The 19,520-nt window shown below is 45.6% G+C and overlaps 1 protein-coding gene across 5 annotated transcripts in view; it reads right to left on the bottom strand.

Moving 5' to 3' along the window:
* The window catches only part of adck1 (aarF domain containing kinase 1), a 586,674-nt gene that overhangs the window by 400,701 nt on the left and 166,453 nt on the right, over positions 1-19,520 (bottom strand). For all 5 annotated transcript variants that reach the window (XM_068038603.1, XM_068038599.1, XM_068038600.1 and 2 more), the window contains exon 4: positions 10,322-10,525. In XM_068038603.1, coding sequence (XP_067894704.1) covers positions 10,322-10,525 — 204 coding nt within the window. The remainder of the gene's footprint in view (positions 1-10,321; positions 10,526-19,520) is intronic.

Here is a 19,520-nt window from a genome sequence, read left to right on the forward strand (position 1 = left end):
GTAGCCGCTTGGTGATATCCAAGACCCTTGCACCAGGGAGGCAACATACCATCCTGGAATCACGTCTGCGATCACAGAAATGCCTGTCTGTTCCTCTAACCATAGAATCCCCTACCACTATTGCCCTCTTGTCCCTTTTTCTCCATCCCAGCACAGCTGAGTCACCCATGACATTCCGGTCATGACTCTCGGTGCATTCTCCAGAGGAACCCTCTCTCTCATCGGTACTCAGAACTGAATACCGGTTAGAAAGTGGAATGTCCTCTGGGGACTCCTGCACTACTTGCCCTGACTTCTTTGTCCGTCCGGTAACCACCCAGTCACCCCCCGACTGTGCTCACCTAGGCCATCCGCGATGCGCCGCAGTGACTCCAGCCGCCACTCGAGTTCCGAAACCCGAAGCTCAAGCTTCTGCAACCGGAGACACTTTCTGCAAACATGTTCGCCAAGGTCACAAGGTACATCCACGACTTCCCATATTGCACAGGAGGTACATTCCGCTTGGCCAAGCTTCCCTACCATTACTTACTTTTACAATGAAAAAAAAACTTGCTAACGTAATAACTTACCAGCTATTTACAATCAACTTTTATCCCCTGTACCTTTGAGGCTGAGGAAGAAAAAGAGCAAAGAGCACCTTCCACCGCCCCCAGCCAATGAAAATGCCTACACTTAACTTACAGTCTCTCTCCATGCAAACAGCACTAGTATAGCCAGTAACTATTAAACATTTACAGATAGCTATCCTAGGGCGCGTGCAGAAACAGTCAGAGAGCCTGCCGCTGCCCGGGACGTCAGGTAGGTGAAGCGCCTCGAGCCCCGCTCTTTATTTATAGGTTTTCAGCCCTGTTCCTTTCAGGTCATTCTTATGTGATAATTCTTAGCCAATGCACTGGTCAGGAGTAGAAACAGACCGACACAATATATTTACCTTCTGAAAACATCTCGTCATTTTAAAAGTCACTATTAAATCCCCTAATAGTGTATTCAGCCCTTAAATCAACAGTGTTCTGGGCCTACTGCAAGTAACATTTAAAATGGCAGTACATGTTTGGATAGACAAAGTCTGTTGAAGCTATTCTTTGGTACATTTTATACATACAGTGAAGCTGGAGGCAATGCTGTAAATCTACAAGGCTGATGTAATGGTCTGCGTTAACACTGAATCAACGCTGCATTTAGAGGGGGAGAAGTTGTGTTTTTCATCCATTCCTTTTTTGGTTTATTTTAGATTTATTTTCCTCACTTGCCCTCTCTGCCCAAAGACCTGTGGCTCCAGGATTGGCCTGCTGAGTCACCTGAGGACACACAAATCATGAACTCTGGCAGAGGTCATCCTCGTTTCGAGGGACTGACAATGACGACGATGTAACAACAATGACTGCACTGCCTGATAGGGTTTTGGAAGCCAATTCAATGGTAACTTTCTTAAGGCCATTGGATACAAGCTTGGAAAGGAAAGATGTGCAGGCTGTGGGGAAGGAGGAAGGGGACTGAGACTAATAGCATAGCACTTTCAAAGAGCTGGACTGTAGTGCCATTTTCTGTGCTGTATGATTCTTTGTCAAAATAAAGTTGTTGTGTCTGTTGACTTAACTCTGCTCTACATGCAAAGTTAACATAGGATCAGGAGGAGGCTACTTAGCCCCTCGAGCCTGTTCCACCATTCAATGAGATCATGGCTGATCTGTGACCTAACTCCATATACTCACCTTTGTCCCATATCCCTTAATACCTTTGGATAACAAAAATCTATCAATCTCAGATTTAAGATTTACAATTGATCTAGCATTCCATTTGCCTTTTTGATTATTTTCTATACCTGTTCATGACGTTTTACTGATCTGTGTACCGGGACCTCAGAGTCTCTTTGAACCTCCACTGCTTCTAGTTTGTCACCATTTAGTAAGAACTCTGTTCTATTATTTTAGGTCCAAAGTGGATGACCTCACATTTGCTTACTTTGAATTCCATTTGCCACAGTTCACTTAATCTATCAACATTGCTTTGTAATTTTATGCTTCCATCTACACTGCTTACAAGGCACTTTGTCTCATCAGCAAATTTGGATATGTGGCTTTCTATCCCATCATCTAAGTTGTTAATAAATATGGTGAATAGTTAAGACCCCAATATTAGTCCTTGCGAGGCACCACTAGTCACATCCAAGCCAATTAGAGTACCTGTCCATTATCCCTACTCTGTCTCTTCTGCTCAGCCAATTTTCCAACCAGGTTAATAATTTGCCTTCCATTACATGGGCTACAAGTTTAGTCTCTTATGAGGGCCTTTAGCAAATGCCTTCTGGGAGTCCATATAAATACAATACATCATACTGGACTTACCGTATGGTGTCTTGTTCTCTGTCATCTGTAATCGATTTCCTTGCTCTCATCATACAATTCCGTAGTGTCTTGGGCGTGACAACACACGGCCATGGGAGAGAGTGGGCTCAGGTCTTCCCCCAACCCCCGCAAACCAGCCCCAACATTACACATAGCTTATAAAAGAGAGACAGATAAAGTGGGAGCCCGCCTCATAAGCACAATATAGAATTGCCAACTCTGTTTGGATGTATTCCTGGTAGTTTCATCCCATAATGTCTTGCCTCCAACCGCACTGCCCCCATACTCCCACCCAACATGCCCACCCTTGCGGTACACCACCTTCCCACACCGTCTACAGTGAACAAACTCTTTGTTACTCAATTGGCTAACAGTCACAAATTATCCAAACAACCAACTTTCCCATCTCCAATATTTTTACCACTGATAAGTGAAAGTGCTCAAAGAGAATTAAAATAATGAAAACAATGCTCATTTTTTCTCTAACGCTCCTGTGACTTATCGCATGGGGTTTCTCACAGCAGAGTTCTGGAGATTAATCTTTAATCCTTGGAGACTCTCGGCCAATCTTGGAGAGTTGGCAGCCCTGAGCATGAATGAAAAGTCCAATACATTAAACAGCTTTTTCTTTTGGAAGCTGATGGGTCTGTTGTATATTCCCAGCATTTTCTGGTTTTTATTTTTAGAACAATGAATCTTCAGTTTATTGATGATCTTCATCCAACCCAGGGAGGTCGGGGGGGGGGGGGGGCGGTGAGGCGGGAGGAAGAAATCGGATTTCGAACCATTCTTCAGATTACTTGAGAGGAATTAAGCAGCCTGAGGTACTAGTGTGAGCTAATGAATCCTCAGCCCTTAAGTGTTATTAGCTGTAACAAGGATTCATCTCCCTCTCCATCCCTGTGATTGTTAGGTCAAAGAGTGAACAATTCCCTTTGTGTCTTGGCTTCTGTTTGTAAAGCATTAATTGTACTGTGGATTTGAGATTAAAGAATTCTATTCCATTCTCTCAGACAAATTGTTCATTTCAATAAATGACATTTAACTCCCAGTTATCAATTTTTTCCATTTTTTCCCTAAGACCTTGAATCTTTTTGAAGCCAAGCCGTGGTGTAATTAAACATTTACCATAAATATAAGACAGTTGCTAATAAGCTCCATCGAAGACGCATCAAAATAATTAACCCAAGGAGTAAAGCAAGTGGAAAACAATTGGAAGAGAAACACAAGAACAGTTAGTAACAGAATAAGTGCTGCTTGGCCCATCACAGATCATTGCTCTCACATCCTAGTTCCTCTGTTATTAGCCTCCAGTTACATTTGGATGTCCCAGTATACGCGTCTCTTCCGAGAGCAGTTATTGTCTCTGTTAGACTCAACTGAGATTTAGTGGGCTCAACCAACCATCTTGAAAAATGGGCTCACCAGAGGGAGGAGTGGGTGAGAGTTCCCAAGAGGGACATTCTGATTTTTGAATGGTTCAAAATATCAGTTTGGCTCAGTCAGTAGCACTCTCGTCTTGAAGTCCAACAGTCTAGGGTACAAACCCACTCCAGAGACTTGAGCACATAACCCAGGCTGACACTTCGGCACAGTACTGTGGGAGTGCTGTATCTACACCTCTATAAGGAGGCCCCCGTCTGTCTGTCTAGGCAGGCGTAAAAGATCCTGGGATGCTATTCAAGGAGCAAAGAAGTTCTCCTGTTCATCTGGTCGACATTCATCAATCAACCAGTGTTACCAACTTATCTTGTTGCTCTTTGTAGAACCTTACTTTTCCAGATTTGACTTCCATGTTAACCAACACTAACAAAGCTTCAAAATTAATTAATCAGCGTCAGAGTGCTTTTGGATGTTCTGTGGGTGTGAAAGATAAGTTATCTTGACCTGAGCTGAGGGGGTGGGGATGAGGGTGAGGGCTTCCTGGATGCCACTTTCATCTTGAACACAGAGGCCCATAAAATCCACAGCCAGAAACTTTATATGCAGCATGCTACCCTGGAAACAAAGATTCCAGGATGGTCTGTTGTGAGCAAAGCATCCACCCACCATGAACATGCCCATCAACGTAATGGATAAGATATCCAAAGGTCAGGCTCGCCAAGCTTACACTGGGACCTTGGTGTATCGTTGGCACAGGTATGTTTGGTGAGACCAGGAATGCCTGCCAATCCAGGGGAAAAACATATCTAACACTTGTCCTGGGCAGGGGGTGCGGGTGAGGTCCAGATTGGGATCGTGGCCATGGAGCCCCAAAGATTTGGCACCAGTAGTTTTTTTTTTAATTGGCTCCTTCACAAAGGAGGAATGACACTTTATTTCCTGGAGAGGGGGAACCTTGCTGCAATGGCAACTATACCACTGACACAAGTGGTCACCATTAGTCAGGATATCAAGACATCAACCCTAACCCCATGAACTTTGGCAGGGTCAGCAGTATAGGTCCGGAGTAGGTGCACCTCGGCATTATGCAGGTCTACTGGGATCAAACCAAGAATGGACACAGAGGCACTTTGGTCTATCTCATCTCTCTTCAATGACAGTGCAGTCAGTCCAAATGCAGATTGCACACATGGGGTGCAAGATAACTTCAAGCAACTCACCTTAGGTGCTCTGAGCACCCATTTATACTAACCCTACAGTAATCCCTTATTCCCTACCACCTACCTACACTAGGGGCAATTTACAATGGCCAATTTACCTATCACCTGCAAGTCTTTGGCGGTGGGAGGAAACCGGAGCACCCGGCGAAAACCCACGCGGTCACAGGGAGAACTTTGCAAACTCCGCACAGGCAGTACCCAGAATCGAACCCGGGTCCCTAGAGCTGAGAGGCTGCGGTGCTAACCACTGCGCCACTGTGCCGCCCTGACAATAAGGATCTGCTTTTAGCAGCTATGGTGACCTGCAGTCCAAATCTCCTGAGTACAACCTTTATAAATCACTAGGTTAGGCCCCAGCTGGAACTGTGCCAGTTCAGGGCACCACACTTCAGAACGAACACTGGGACCTTGGAGAGGGCGCTGAGGAGATTTCCTAGAATGGTACCAGAGATGAGGGGTTTCAGTTATCTGGATGAACTGGAGAAGCTGTGATTGCTCTCCTTAGAGCAGTAAAAATTGAACAGAGAAGTCAAAATCATGAAGTACTTTGATCGAGTAAATAAGGGGAAACAGCTTCCACTGGCAGGAGGGTCGAAAGCTCAAGGGCACAGATTTTAAATAATTGATAAATAAGTCAGGAAGACATGGAGAATTTTTTTAAAAACTCAACTAGTTGTTGTGATCTGGAATGCACAGCCTGGCGCGAGTAGATTTGATAGTAACTTTCAAAAGGAAATTGGACAGATACTTAACAGAGGAGAAAATTGCAGAGCTATAGGGAAAGATCAGGCTGAATGGACTAATTGGGTAGCTCCTTTATAGAGCTGGCACAGGAACAATGGGCTGAATGGCCTCCTTCTACGCTGTTTGGTTTTATTATTTCAATCGCAATCAACTTGTGGCTAAGCTCTATAGATTTGATTAATTGGCAATAGTGTATAGACCCTATAATAGACAAAGAGAAGAATGGATGGAACATTAACTTACTTTGGAAACCCATCTCACTCACACACCCCTACCCCGAGCCTCCCTCTCCACCCGCATGAAAGGGCCGTCCAGCATCGTTCTCACTCCCTCAACAGTCTACCATTCCAACAACAACCACCTGCATTTAGATAGCGCCTTTAACATAGTAAAAATGGCGCAAAGCGTTTAACAGGAGTATAATCGGTCAAGTCATGATAGGAGAGGTGCAGGAGAGAGTCCATGTGCCCCATAACCATACCGCAAAGTCCTCCCACTACAAATTTTTGAACAAATCATAGAATGACACAGCACAGAAGGGGGCCATTTGGCCCATCATGCCTGTGCTGGCTCTTTGAAAGGGCTATTCAATTAATTCCACTCCCTCCCCTGCTCTTTCCCATCACCTCCAATATTTTTTGTCAAAGTATTTACTTAATTCCCTTTTGAAACTTATCATTGAATCTGCTTCCAGCACTCATTCAGGCCATGCATCCCAAATCACAACACGACGCTGTGTAAAAAAAAAAAATCTCATCTTTCCTCTGGTTCTTTTGCCGATCAATTAAAAATCAGGATCCTCAGGTTACTGATCCTCCTGCCACTGGAAACAGTCTCTCATTTACGCTATCAAAATCCCTCATCATTTTTTAAGATTCAAAATTTAGCTGAGAACAATTAAGTAGTGCATGAACATTGCTGAAAATAGAGACATGTTGTCAAAGCTTTTCGCCTTGCACTTATCAGGACAATCCGCAAGAATACCAGTGTAAGGAAAAGCAATAACATTATATTGTATGAGAAGCGAGTGCTGATTGGTTGGCAAGTGAACTCTGATTGGTAGAGGCGTTGCCATGGAGAATGCACCAGTTTACAGTGACTGACAGTTAACTGTCAAGCTTTATTTGAAATTTAAACCAGGCAGCTTGACTCTGATTGGTCAAGGCATTGCCCTAAGGAATGAACCAGCGAATGGCTGTCACTTATTTTATTTAACAGGCACAATGTGTGTACATGTTTGTCCTGTCTGCAAAGAACAGAGCCCTGTGTATTAATATATGTAGCTTCCAGTAGGCACAAATGTGCCACACTGCAAGTCCTACTGGCAATCTTAAATTGGTTGTCAGTGCAATTCTTAACATACTGAGGATTATTTAGCAAATGTTGTCCAATCATAGAATCATATCTAATGTTGGACACTGTGTTTTGAGTTTTGCAAGCACGGGCTGGTTGGGTACGGCCTGTACCTTGACCGTTGCGAACAGCAGAAGGGACATCTTGTTTGATATGATCCACCAGTCTACAGCATACAGTATAAAGTTGTTGCTTTCCCTTATATTGGTATTCTTGTGTATTGTCCTGATGAGTGCAAAACGAAAGGCTTCAACAACATGTCTATTTCCAGCAATACTCAAGTTCTGTACTACCAAACGACTATTAGTGCATGAATGTTGGTCAGACTCCAAATGTCCCGATGGCTCAGTTTAAACTCGTCTCCATGCCCTAAATTAGGGCTTTCCTGCTCCCGAGCGCCATCTAGTGACCCTTGCCCGTAAGTGCACACGTGCGGACCTCAGGCTCCGGCAGCATCAGCTGCCTTCCATTGTTAAACAGATTTCTGACATTCACACATGGAGAATGAAAAACTTGCATTTATATATCACCTTGCACAACCTCAGGAAGTTCCAATTAAGTACTTTTGAAGTGTAGCCATTGTTGTAACGAAGGGAAACATGGCAGCCAATTTACAGACAGCAAGCTCCCTCAAACATCAATATGATAATGGCCAGATAGTCTGTGTTTAGTGATGTTGATTGGGGGATAAACAGCAGGGATAACCCCCTTGCTTTTTTTTCTAAATAATGCCATGGGATCGGTTACATCCACCTGAAAGGGCAGACAGGGCCTCGGTTTAACATTTATTGTTTCAAACGTTGTGGGCGTCACTGGCAAGGCCAGCATTTGTTGCCCATCCCTAATTGCCATTGACAACTGAGGGGCTTGTTAGGCCACTTCAGAGGGCAGTTAAAAGTCAACCACATTGCTGTGGGTCTGGAGTCACATGTAAGCAGACCAGGTAAGGATGGCAGATTTCCTTCCCTAAAGGACATTAGTGAACCAGATGGGTTTTTATGACAATTTCATGGCACCATTACTGAGACTAGCTTTCAATTCCAGATTTTTATTAATTAATCAAATTTAAATTCCACCAGCTGCCGTGATGAGATTTGAACACATTAGTCTGGGTCTCTGGATTACTAGTTCAGTGACATTACTACTACACCACCATCTCCCCCAGCTCATCCAAAAAAATGCCACCTCTGACAGTGCAGCACTCCCTCGGTACTGCGCTGGAGTGTTAGCTGAAATTTTTGTGTTCAAGTCCCTGGGGTGGGGCTTGAACCCACAACTTTCTGACTCACAGGCTCTACCGACTGAGTACATGAACAATGTATCGCAGGGAATCCATCACCTGCGGAATCAGTAAATACCAGCATCTTCAGGAGCGGAGAGAAGAAAATGGGTGTGTGGGGGCTGCAAGAGAGATAGGAAAAGCTGCTAATAGCAGGGTCCATTTTAAAACACCCAGATGCTAATGAGCCTCTTGTGTATCTTTGCAGGTGTCCCGGCGATGGACAGCTCGCCATTTATTTATTTATTTACTTAACAGAAAGGTTCAACAGAGCTGGGGAAAGAAGCCTTTGCCTGCATCTACAGGGACTGCCCTTGGCGATGTGTGTGCCATCTGCCATTTGGGTTGCCTGATGCCCTGCTCGTCCAGTGCCCATCTTCCACCTGTGTGCGCCAACTGCTAACAATAACCAGAAACTGAAGAACCTTTTTAAAAAAAAAATTGGCACCAGCCGTGGACATCAGAACATTTCGGGTTCTGAACCCGGTTTCTGCGTTTGTTCTCCCCACAGAAAGATGAAAATAAGGAGAGTGAGCGAGGGGGTGACTTAAAAGGCAGCAGGCACAACAGGGTTGGGGGTGGGGGGTGGGGGGGGGAAAGAGAGTGGGGGAGAGGCGGGAGGCTCTTACTGTGAAATGTTGGTGAAATTAGACAGCTGCTGTGCTGAAATCAGTGAAGTGTGACAGTAGCAGCTCCAACACATCAAATAAATTAAGGCGGATCAGTGAGCGAAAACAATCTAAAAGAGAATTTCTTTCTCCTTTTCCCCTGAAAATATTCTCCCATCAGCAGCCATTTGATACAGAACCCAAAGAATGAATAAAGCAGCTACCCCTCCTCGAAGCCCTGGATTTGAAAAAAAAAGATGCATCAGGAAGACATGATGTAAGAGTATTATTTTCATGTTCTAACCTTGCTGTTCAGAGCCCCGCTATTCCTGCCCTCTGCTCGCACACAGTAAGAAACTGAACAGGAACAAAGGGTGTTTGAATATTCCTCAGATTGTCATGCTGGTTGGCCTGTGGGTCTCTCTCTGACCCTGCTAACTGGGGCTGATTGCTGTTTCCCGCCCTGTGCTCGCATGCCAGGCACAATCGACTTTTCTGCAGCAAGGGCCAAACTGATGTTTTACTCTCAACAGCCATTTTGATGCACAAAATCCATCACCACAATCAGGCCTTGTAAATGAGCCTGTCGGTGGGTGTATCTATATGTATGTATACCTGCACATGCACGGGTATGTGCGTGTCTATGTGTTTGTCTATCTTCTTCTGGGTGTGAGTCCCATTCCCTTTTGTCTGTCTGTCTCTCTCTCTCAATCTGTTTGTCTGTGGTTCTCCCTTTCTTCCTGCTTGCTTCCTTTTTATCCACTTCTCTTCCTCTATCTCTTTCCATCTATCCGTCTCTCTCTTTTCATCTTGCTGCCTCGAAAAACATGGGGACTTTCCCTTTTGTCTGTCTGTCTCTCTCTCTCTCAATCTGTTTGTCTGTGGTTCTCCCTTTCTTCCTGCTTGCTTCCTTTTTATCCACTTCTCTTCCTCTATCTCTTTCCATCTATCCGTCTCTCTCTTTTCATCTTGCTGCCTCGAAAAACATGGGGACTGTTTCCCTGCTGCTTATTCTCAAAGCTTCGAAGGCTAATTATAAGCATTCATCGTGTTAAAGAGACAGCTTCACGGTCATTTCTATGACACCAACACATTATTTGACCCACTCGTGACATTAAAAATAATTATATGATAAATATTCAGAACTGTTTTGATTAAAGGCACCAACATTAACAATATCACTCAAGACCTTAAAACATTATTATGATTAATACCCTAAATGCTTTAATTAAAACACACCACCATTGACTGTGTGTTTGTGTGTTTGTATATGTATGTGTGTGTGGTGTGTGCGCACATGTAAGGGGTGCTGGTTTCACACTTACTCCTCCCCTCAATTAAAAATAATTTTATACAAGACTTAAGATGAAGTCTAAGTTTCTACGTTACCTCTTTGCCAAGATCTTCCTCGATGACTTGTTGGATTTCGTGCAGGCTGCTCTGTGGGGCTTTACTGTGTAGAATCTTCAGTGTGTTGGTGTACTCCTCAGGTAGCAGGTAATCCAAGCCTCCCAGATGTTGGCCCACTTTGATGAACGTGCCCCTGTTGGCACAGCAGAGATCCAGCAGGTGTTCCGCAGAGCGACGATGGACCTTGGGTCATGGCAACAGGGGGTTGGGTGGGGGGGGGGGGGGGGGGGGGGAAATGAAAAGAAAGTCTGAAATCTGAAAGGCAAGGCTACCTCACATGAAACAAGAATCACAAGGCAATGTTGCCGCAATAATGGAAGATCTCAGACACTGGTCACATTTTCAAATCCACCCTTCAAAATACATAGATAGATTCATAGAATGGTTACAGCACAGGAGGCTGCCATTCGGCCCATCGAGCCCATGCCATCCCTCTGCAAGAGCAACTCAGCTAGTCCCACTTCCCCATCCTTGCCTTGTAGCCCTGCAAATTTTCCCCCTCCAGCTGCTTATCCCATTTCCTTTAAAAATCCACTCTTGAACCTGCCTCCACCACACTCTCAGGCAGTGCGTTCCAGATCCTAAACACTCACTGAAGCTGCCTCCACCACACTCTCAGGCAGTGCGTTCCAGATCCTAAACACTCACTGAAGCTGCCTCCACCACACTCTCAGGCAGTGCGTTCCAGATCCTAAACACTCACTGAAGCTGCCTCCACCACACTCTCAGGCAGTGCGTTCCAGATCCTAACTACTCGCTGTGTAAAAGGCTTTTTCCTCATGTCACTTTTGGTTCTTTTGCCAATCACTTTAATATCCGATGCCTCTGGTTCCTAACCCTTTCAACCAATGGGAATAATTCTTCTCTATCCACTCTGACTGGACCCCTCATGATTTTGAACATGAACAAATTCCCTCCTTAGAGAAGAGAAGGTTGAAAGAACAACACAGCTTCTCCAATCTACCCACCTAACTGAAGTTCCTCATCCCTGGAACCGTTCTTGTAAATCTTTACTGCACCCTCTTTAATACCTTCATATTCTTTAGAGTGTGGTGCCCAGAACTGGACACAATATTCCAGTTGAGGATGAACCAGTGTTTTACAAAGGTTCACCATAACTTCCTTGCTTTTATATTTTATTTATATTTATTATGCCTTATTCATCCCTCTCTCAACCAGCCCTGCCACCTTCAACAATTTTTGCACATATACCCCCAGGTTCCTCTGTTCCTGTGAAGACCAAGAAGGTCATTTGCCTATCGCCTCGCTCATCCATCTAGCAGAAGATATAATGTCGCTGGGTGAGAATCCTGGAATGCCCTACCCAATAGCAATGTAGGAGTACCTTCACCATGTGGACCACAGTGCTTCAAGAAAGCTCTTGAGGAGAAAATAAAAATGGGCAATAAATGCTGACCTTACTAGTGATGCCCAAGAATCAAAAAATAAAAAATAAAATCATCAGCACCTTATCATGTCATCGGAACATCTCAAAGCTCTTCATGCACGAGTTTTTTTTTGAAAAGCAACAACTGTTAGTTTGGCAAACAGAGAAGCCATTCTGTATCAGCTACGGCTCGCAAACAGCAAGAGAGCAAGCAGTCATCTGAGTTTATTTCTGTTGGTGTTTGTTGAGGGAGGATTGTTGATCTGGTCTGCGGGAGAATTCTAAAACTAAAGCTAAATACTGCGGATGCTGGAAATTTGGAATAAAAACAAAAAGTGCTGGAAATACTGAGCAGGTCTGGTTGTATCTGTGGAGAGAGAAACAGAGCTAATGTTTCAGGTCGATGACCATTCATCAGAACTGCAAAAAGTTATAGATGTACCAGGGTTTTAAGCAAGTTCAGAGGCAGGGAAAGGGGTGAAGAAGGGTTGAAAGAACAAAAGGGAAGGTCTGTGATAGGGTAGAAGGCAGGGGTGATTAAATGACAAAAGGGATGATGATGCATGGAAAAAGAGAGTGGTAATGGGACAAGTAAAGAAACAAAAGATGGATCTAGAGCAGGAGTAAATGGCAACAACAGAACCATTTCAAACTCCTGCTCTGTGGAAAAGATGGGAGCAGTGGTTATGATCTGAACTGGTTTCCAGGCTCAAGTAGTGCCATGGGATCTTCACCAACCAGCCAAACAGTTAGATGGGGCTCCAGTGTTACAGGTCAGCCTTCCACCCAAAACCTTCTTACTCGTGTTCACAGCGCAGAAACAATCTCTAAGAAGATCCTACGAACTAAAACTTGTCGCCTTATGCGTGATTAGACAGCAAAATACTTCTTATACCACAATTTTCTGGATATTGCATGGGAATGCCCACCACCTACTCCCAGCAATTTCAACAAACCGTAACTAGAACACAGTGGGATCATAACATTCAGGCTAAACTAATAGTTGGATTTATTTACAAATAAAATAATTACACTGAAACAAAACCAAACAGAATTTGACTTAAATACATAAATTGCTTGCAACAATGTTAGACCCTGTAACATCAGCAATTCCTTTCTAGAATTTTTAGAATGTGTTTGATATTTTATTACAGGTAAAGACCCCCACTGAACCCTTCCAGATTTGTTTGTTAAACCACATTTGAGTAGGAAATACAAACCAAGAACTTAAAGAACTAGACCATTGTCTTATAATCCTCAATTTTCTTTCAATTGAAGCAAGCTCATTTCAGGAATAAAAAGATCTTTTTTTCTCAATGTTAAGCAATCAGGATATTAATAACTTAAGTACATAAAGCGTGAACTACAGTCTCTTGGGCTGCCCATCGACTCAATTGCACTTAACACTGCGCCATCGCAGAAGTCGTTATAATTGCCTGGGATGATTCTGAAAACCCAACTACATTAGCATTTCAAAGGGGTAATGATATCTGAAACAATTAACTTTATTTTTGAAACCCAAATATGGCCTGGGTTTTTATCTGTTTTCTCGCCTCTCGGGAGATCACAGGGGTTCAGGTGAGGTGGGATGTATAGTGATACACAAGATATGACAATTGTGTGAGAGACAGGCCAGATGGAGCAGAGAGTCTATTACTGTCTGTCATTGTATGTTTGAATGCAGGAATTTTGCAGGTTAGACCAAATGTAAATATGGATTCCTCAATGTTTTTACAATCAGTACAACTAGTACCAAATCAAAAGGGCTCTGTGGGCTGATAACACAACCCATGACAGCCCAAGTGTATATTTAATTTATGACTGGAGATGAGGAAACTGACAGCATGCGGTACAAATCCAGTAAGCCAGCGTGCTGGGCCAAGGATCTGATCCCTGGGTCTCACTATCATTTAACTAGATAGCGAGTGAGTAAAGTGGTCCCCTTTTTGGAGTTGCAGGTGACACTGAATCCAAGCAGAAGTTCCAGCTTAAAGTCCAAAAATGAAACAGTGACCACATCACAACAGACTCTTCCCAAATGTGCGAGCACTGACAGGGGAGCATGGATGGAGGAGGCACATGGATAGGAGCACAGATAGAGGACCAGCGAAAAGGGGAACGACGGGAAGGGACAGAAAGGAAACGACAAAACGTAAAATCCAGTCTGGATCCCCAGGCCCAGCGGAGGCAGGCTTGCCACCGACTTTTCGGACGGTGGACAGGACCCCCCGCTGACAATATAATTCTGGCCATAGAGTTATTTACAGCATAGAAGGAGGCCATTCGTCCCAGAGTCCATGCAGGCTCTCCACGAGCAATTCAGTCAGTCCCATTCCCCCATTCAATCTCCGTAGCTCTGCAAGTTCATTTCCTTCAATTGCCCATCCAATTTCCTTTTGAAATCATTGATGGTCTCCATTTCCACCAAGCTTGTGAGCTGCAAGTTTCAGCTCATTACCACTCGCTGTGTAAAAAAGTTCTTCCTCACATTTCCCCTGAATCTCTTGCCCAAAACCTTCAATCTGTGTCCCCTAGTCCTTGTAGCATCAGCTAACGGGAACAGTTTTTCCTTGCCTATCTTATTGAAGCTCGTCAATCTTGTAAACTTCTATCAAATCTCCCCTCAATCTCCTTTGCTCCAGGGAGAACAGCCCCAGCTTCTCCAACCTAATCTTGTAACTAAAATCCCCCATCCCTGGAACCATTCTGGTAAATCTCCCCTGCACCTCTCAAGGAACCTCACATCCTTCCTAAAGTGTGATGACCAGAATAGGACACAATGCACTAGTTGGGGCCTAACCAGCGCTTTATAAAGGTTCAGCAAAACTTCCCTGCTTTTGTACTCAACGCCTCTATTTATGGAACCCAAGATCCCATATGCTTTGCTAACCACTCTCTCAATATGTCCTTCCATCTTCAAAGATCGATGCACAAGCACCTCCAGGTCCCTCTGTTCCTGCACACTCTTTAGAACTGTGCCATTAAGTCTATCCCTTCTGCCGAAATGCATCACCTCACATTTTGTCTGTATTAAATTCCATCTGCCACTTATCGGACCAATTCTACTAGTCTATCTCCTGTTGCAGGCGGTTCGTATCATCCTCACCATTTGCCACTCCTCAAAGTTGGGTACCAGAAGTAAATTTTGAAATTCTACTCTGCATTCCAAGATCCAAGTCTTGCAAAAATAGCAGTGGTCCCAGCACTGACCCTTGGGGAACACCACTGTCGACCATCCTCCAATCTTAAAAAAAAAATTTACTACAACTTACTGTCCTTGAGCTAAGTTTTTATCCAATTGGACACTGACCCTGTGGAGCACTTTTTGTATAATAAAACATCCCAAAGCGTTTCACAGGAGCACAGTCCGACAAAAACTGACACCGTGTCAAAGGAGGAAATATTCAGATGGGTGACCAAAAGCTGTGTCAAGGAGATAGGTTTTAAGAAGGGTATGAAAGGGGAGAGAGAGAGAGAGAGAGAGAGGCAGTCGGGCCGACAGTGGATTGGAGACAGCTCGGGGTCAGACAGTCTCTTGGCAGCCTATCGACTCATTTGCACTTAATACTGCACCATTACAGTAGTCGTTATAATTGCCTGAGATGATTCTGCAAACGCAACTACATTAGCATTTCAAATGGGCAATATCGGAAACAGTTAACTTTAATTTTGCAACCCAAATGTGGCCTGGGTTTTTATCTGTTTTCTCGCCTCTTGGGAGATCACATGGCTTCAGGTGGGGTGGGCTGTATAGTGATACACAAGATATGACAATAAACGTGCCCTGGTGGCACAACAAAAGCAAATGGCTGTGATTTTATTTGCGAGAGGGGCTGACTCTATCCTCATCACTGATTTTCTCAAATTTTGCAAGAATTCCTGCTTGGTCATAGTTGGTGATCTCACACATTGCAGGAGTTTCACACTGGTGTGAAATGTTTCTCCAAAAATATATAGGTGGCAGCATGAACAGAAATCCTAAATACCATCAGTACTGCTGTGCATGTGAGAGACAGAGAGTACGAGGGAGCACAATAGCGAAGAAAGAAAGAGGGTGGGACAGAGAGAGCTGGAGGGAGGGAATGAAGGAATCGAGGGAGGGAAGAAAGAGACAGAGCAAGCGCGAGACAGAGACAGAGAGGTAAAGATAACACAGACAGGCAGAGAGAAACAAAGACAGAGAGGCACAGAGAGAGAGAGAGACACACACACACACACCCAGACAGAGATGCACAGAAAGACAGAGACAGGGAGACACAGAGAGCGCAAGTCAGACAGAGAGAGTCAGAAAAAAAAGAAAACCTCTGGACACCTGGCCAGTATTAGATGTCGTCTATTTTTAAATTATTTTCAGCGAACATCAACCAGCTACACCTTCTAACAAGGGTCAGTGGATAACAAGGCTGTATCCAGAGTCAAATGTTTACTGAGGCAAATCTAACTGTCCTGACCACAACAAACACAGCCGCCCAGTTGTATGCATTCTGCTGTCACACTGCCTTTTCCCTAAGTTAGACTCATTGCGTTTGTCAGTTAGCGAGGTGGCTGCTGCTCTTATGACTGTGGGGTTGCTGAACTGCAATCAGCTAACTTTCACTTCCCTCATCAGTGGAGCCTAGGCCAACTGCACACCAACCCCACCAACCCGGTCTACTGTTACTGACCAGCTAACTCAGACCTGGGGCCTTCACAGCACAGTACCACAGCCTACAGCACATGCACTGACTAAGCCACGGAGATAGCACAACACAGTGCAAAAATGGACAAGTATCACAACCTTAAAGAACAAGGTGAACTAACCATACCGCCCACACCTCGTGTAACAGTAAGGCTTAATCTGTATGGAGGGGGAGAGAGTAACATTTCACACGAGTCGTTGGCAAGCAGGAACCTTCACTCATGCTAAACATTTAACCCTGGCGAAAGCAAAGATTGATTTCTCATATGTTCCACAGTGTTTGCCTTAACAGAAAACACTGAATAAAAGGCTTTGTGCAGCTTGCATCTCTGGTGATCCCATTAGGAGTTCTGCTGCTCCACCAGATTCCAGTAAATTGATATCATGTGATTATTCCAGTGCAGTGGGCAGGGCCCTGACCCAATGCCTGTAACAGCCCATTTAGTTTATCACAGGCACACAATGAATTGAAATGAAATATTAGGTTGATCACCTGGGGCTCTTTCTCGCTACAGAGATGGTTTTGATTGGCTGTGGCACTCGTGCCCAGTCACTGAGCAAATGGTTAAAGTGAATTCACACATTGCATTTTTCAACCAGAAATGTTGCTTTTTCTTTAAGGCGCACAGGGCTGTTTCCTAATTGGGTAACATCTCCACAGGGACATCACACACCAGTCATCTCCTAACAGGGACATCACACTCCAGTCATCTCCTAACAGGATACACATGCCTGCAGTTCCATTCTGTGTCTGTTCTCAATGCTCACACTTCAAAGGGGCAATGTGAGTACACCAAGGAGTAAGGAGTCTCTAAGAATATTTGAATATTTCATCGATTCAGTGTTTCAGTATTAAAAGGGGTTTTCCTGGGAGCTTGTCGGGATCGCCCGGAGATCCACAGAAGCGTGTCGGCATCGCCAGGGGCTCCCCGGGAGCGTGTCGGCATCGCCCGGGGATCCACAGAAGCGTGTCGGCATCGCCAGGGGCTCCCCGGGAGGGTGTCGGCATCGCCAGGGGATCCCCGGGAGTGTCTCAGCATCGCCAGGGGATCCCCGGGAGTGTCTCAGCATCGCCAGGGGATCCCCGGGAGTGTGTCGGCATCGCCAGTGGATCCCCGGGAGAGTGTCGGCATCGCCAGGGGATCCCCGGGAGTGTGTCGGCATCGCCAGGGGATCAACAGAAGCATGTCGGCATCGCCAGTGGATCCCCGGGAGAGTGTCGGCATCGCCAGGGGATCCCCGGGAGAGTGTCGGCATCGCCAGGGGATCCCCGGGAGAGTGTCGGCATCGCCAGGGGATCCCCGGGAAAGTGTCGGCATCGCCAGGGGATCCCCGGGAAAGTGTCGGCATCGCCAGGGGATCCCCGGGAAAGTGTCGGCATCGCCAGGGGATCCCCGGGAGCGTGTCGGGATCGCCCGGGGATCCACAGAAGCATGTCAACATCGCCAGGGGATCCCCGGGAGGGTGTCGGGATCGCCAGGGGATCCCCGGGAGGGTGTCGGCATCGCCAGAGGATCCCCAGGGGTGTGTCGGCATTGCTAGGAGACCCCCGGGAGCATGTCGGCATCGCCGGGACCTGACCTAATATTTAGGAGGGAGGCTGTGTCTCTATGTCCACAGATGCTGCCTGTTTTCCAGCATTTTCTCCTTTTTATTTCAAATTTCCAGTGTCTGCAATATTTTGTTTTTGTCATATTTTCTCCATAATAGATCCATTTGCCCCCAGCAGCAACTACACCTTCACTTGCACCCGCTGTGGGAGAATCTGCCGGTCACAATAGGCCTGACTGTCCACCAGCAGGCCTGCAAGCAACGAGTACAGTCTTTCCAAAATCTTCATCCGCAAAGAAATGCTAAGAGAGATTTTCTTCCTGTAACTTTAACCTGCCTCTACACACTGGCTGGGGCAGGTTTAATGCTGCTTGCCTTTTTACTGGATTGCCCTCATGCGCCACAACAGTGCCAGAGACAAACACTTACATGTGCATCTCTTTAGTGAACAGATGTACACATTTACCATAGTGCATGGTTAGTCCAGTGTTCTCAATCCACCTCATGGTCTAATCGCTACAAACTAATGTGCTTTAGGAAAGGAAATCTGCTGTCCTTACCTGGTCTGGCCTACACGTGACTCCAGACCCACAGCAATGTGGTTGACTCTTAAATGCCCTCTGAAACAGCCTATCAAGCCACTCAGTTGTATCAAACCGCTACAAAGTCAATAAGGAATGAAACCAGACAGACTACCAGGCAACGACAACTGCAAACCCAGCCCAGTTGACCCCAAGTCCTCCTGACATCTGGGGGCTTTTGTCAAAGTTGGGAGAGCTGTCCCACAGACTAGTCAAGCAACAGCCTGACACAGTCATACTCACCGAATCACACCTTACAGACATCACCATCACCATCCCCGGGTATGTCTCGTCCCACTGGCAGGACATGCCCAGCAGAGGTGGCGGTGCAGTGGTATACAGTCAGGATGGAATTGCCCTGGGAGTCCTCAACATAGACTCCAGACTCCATGAAGTCTCATGGCATCAAGTCAAACATGGGCAAGGAAACCTCCTGCTGATTACCACCTGCTGCCTGCCCCTCTCCCCCCCACCACCCCCCCCCCCCCCCCTCAGCTGATGAGTCAGTACTGCCTGCTGCAGGTGCTTCTGTCCATGACAGTATTGGTAGGTGTGACCATCGCACAGTCCTTGTGGAGACAAAGTCCCACCTTCACATTGAGGATACCCACCATCGTGTTGTGTGGCACCACCACCGTGCTAAATGGGATAGATTTCGAACAGATCTAGCAATGCAAAACTGGGCATCCAAGAGGCGCTGTGGGCCGTCAGCAAAAGCAGAATTGTATTCAACCACAATCTGTAACCTCATGGCCAGGCATATCCCCCACTCTACCATTACCATCAAGCCAGGAGACCAACCCTGGTTCAATGAAGAGTGCAGGAGAGCATGCCAGGAGCAGCACCAGGCATACCTCAAAATGATGTGCCAACCTGGTGAAGCTACAACACAGGACTATCTGCATGCCAAACTGCGTAAGCAGCATGCAATAGACAGAGCTAAGCGATCCCATAACCAACAGATCAGATCGAACCTCTGCA

This window comes from Heterodontus francisci, chromosome 9 (genome assembly GCF_036365525.1).
Source record: "Heterodontus francisci isolate sHetFra1 chromosome 9, sHetFra1.hap1, whole genome shotgun sequence".
Taxonomy (NCBI): domain Eukaryota; kingdom Metazoa; phylum Chordata; class Chondrichthyes; order Heterodontiformes; family Heterodontidae; genus Heterodontus; species Heterodontus francisci.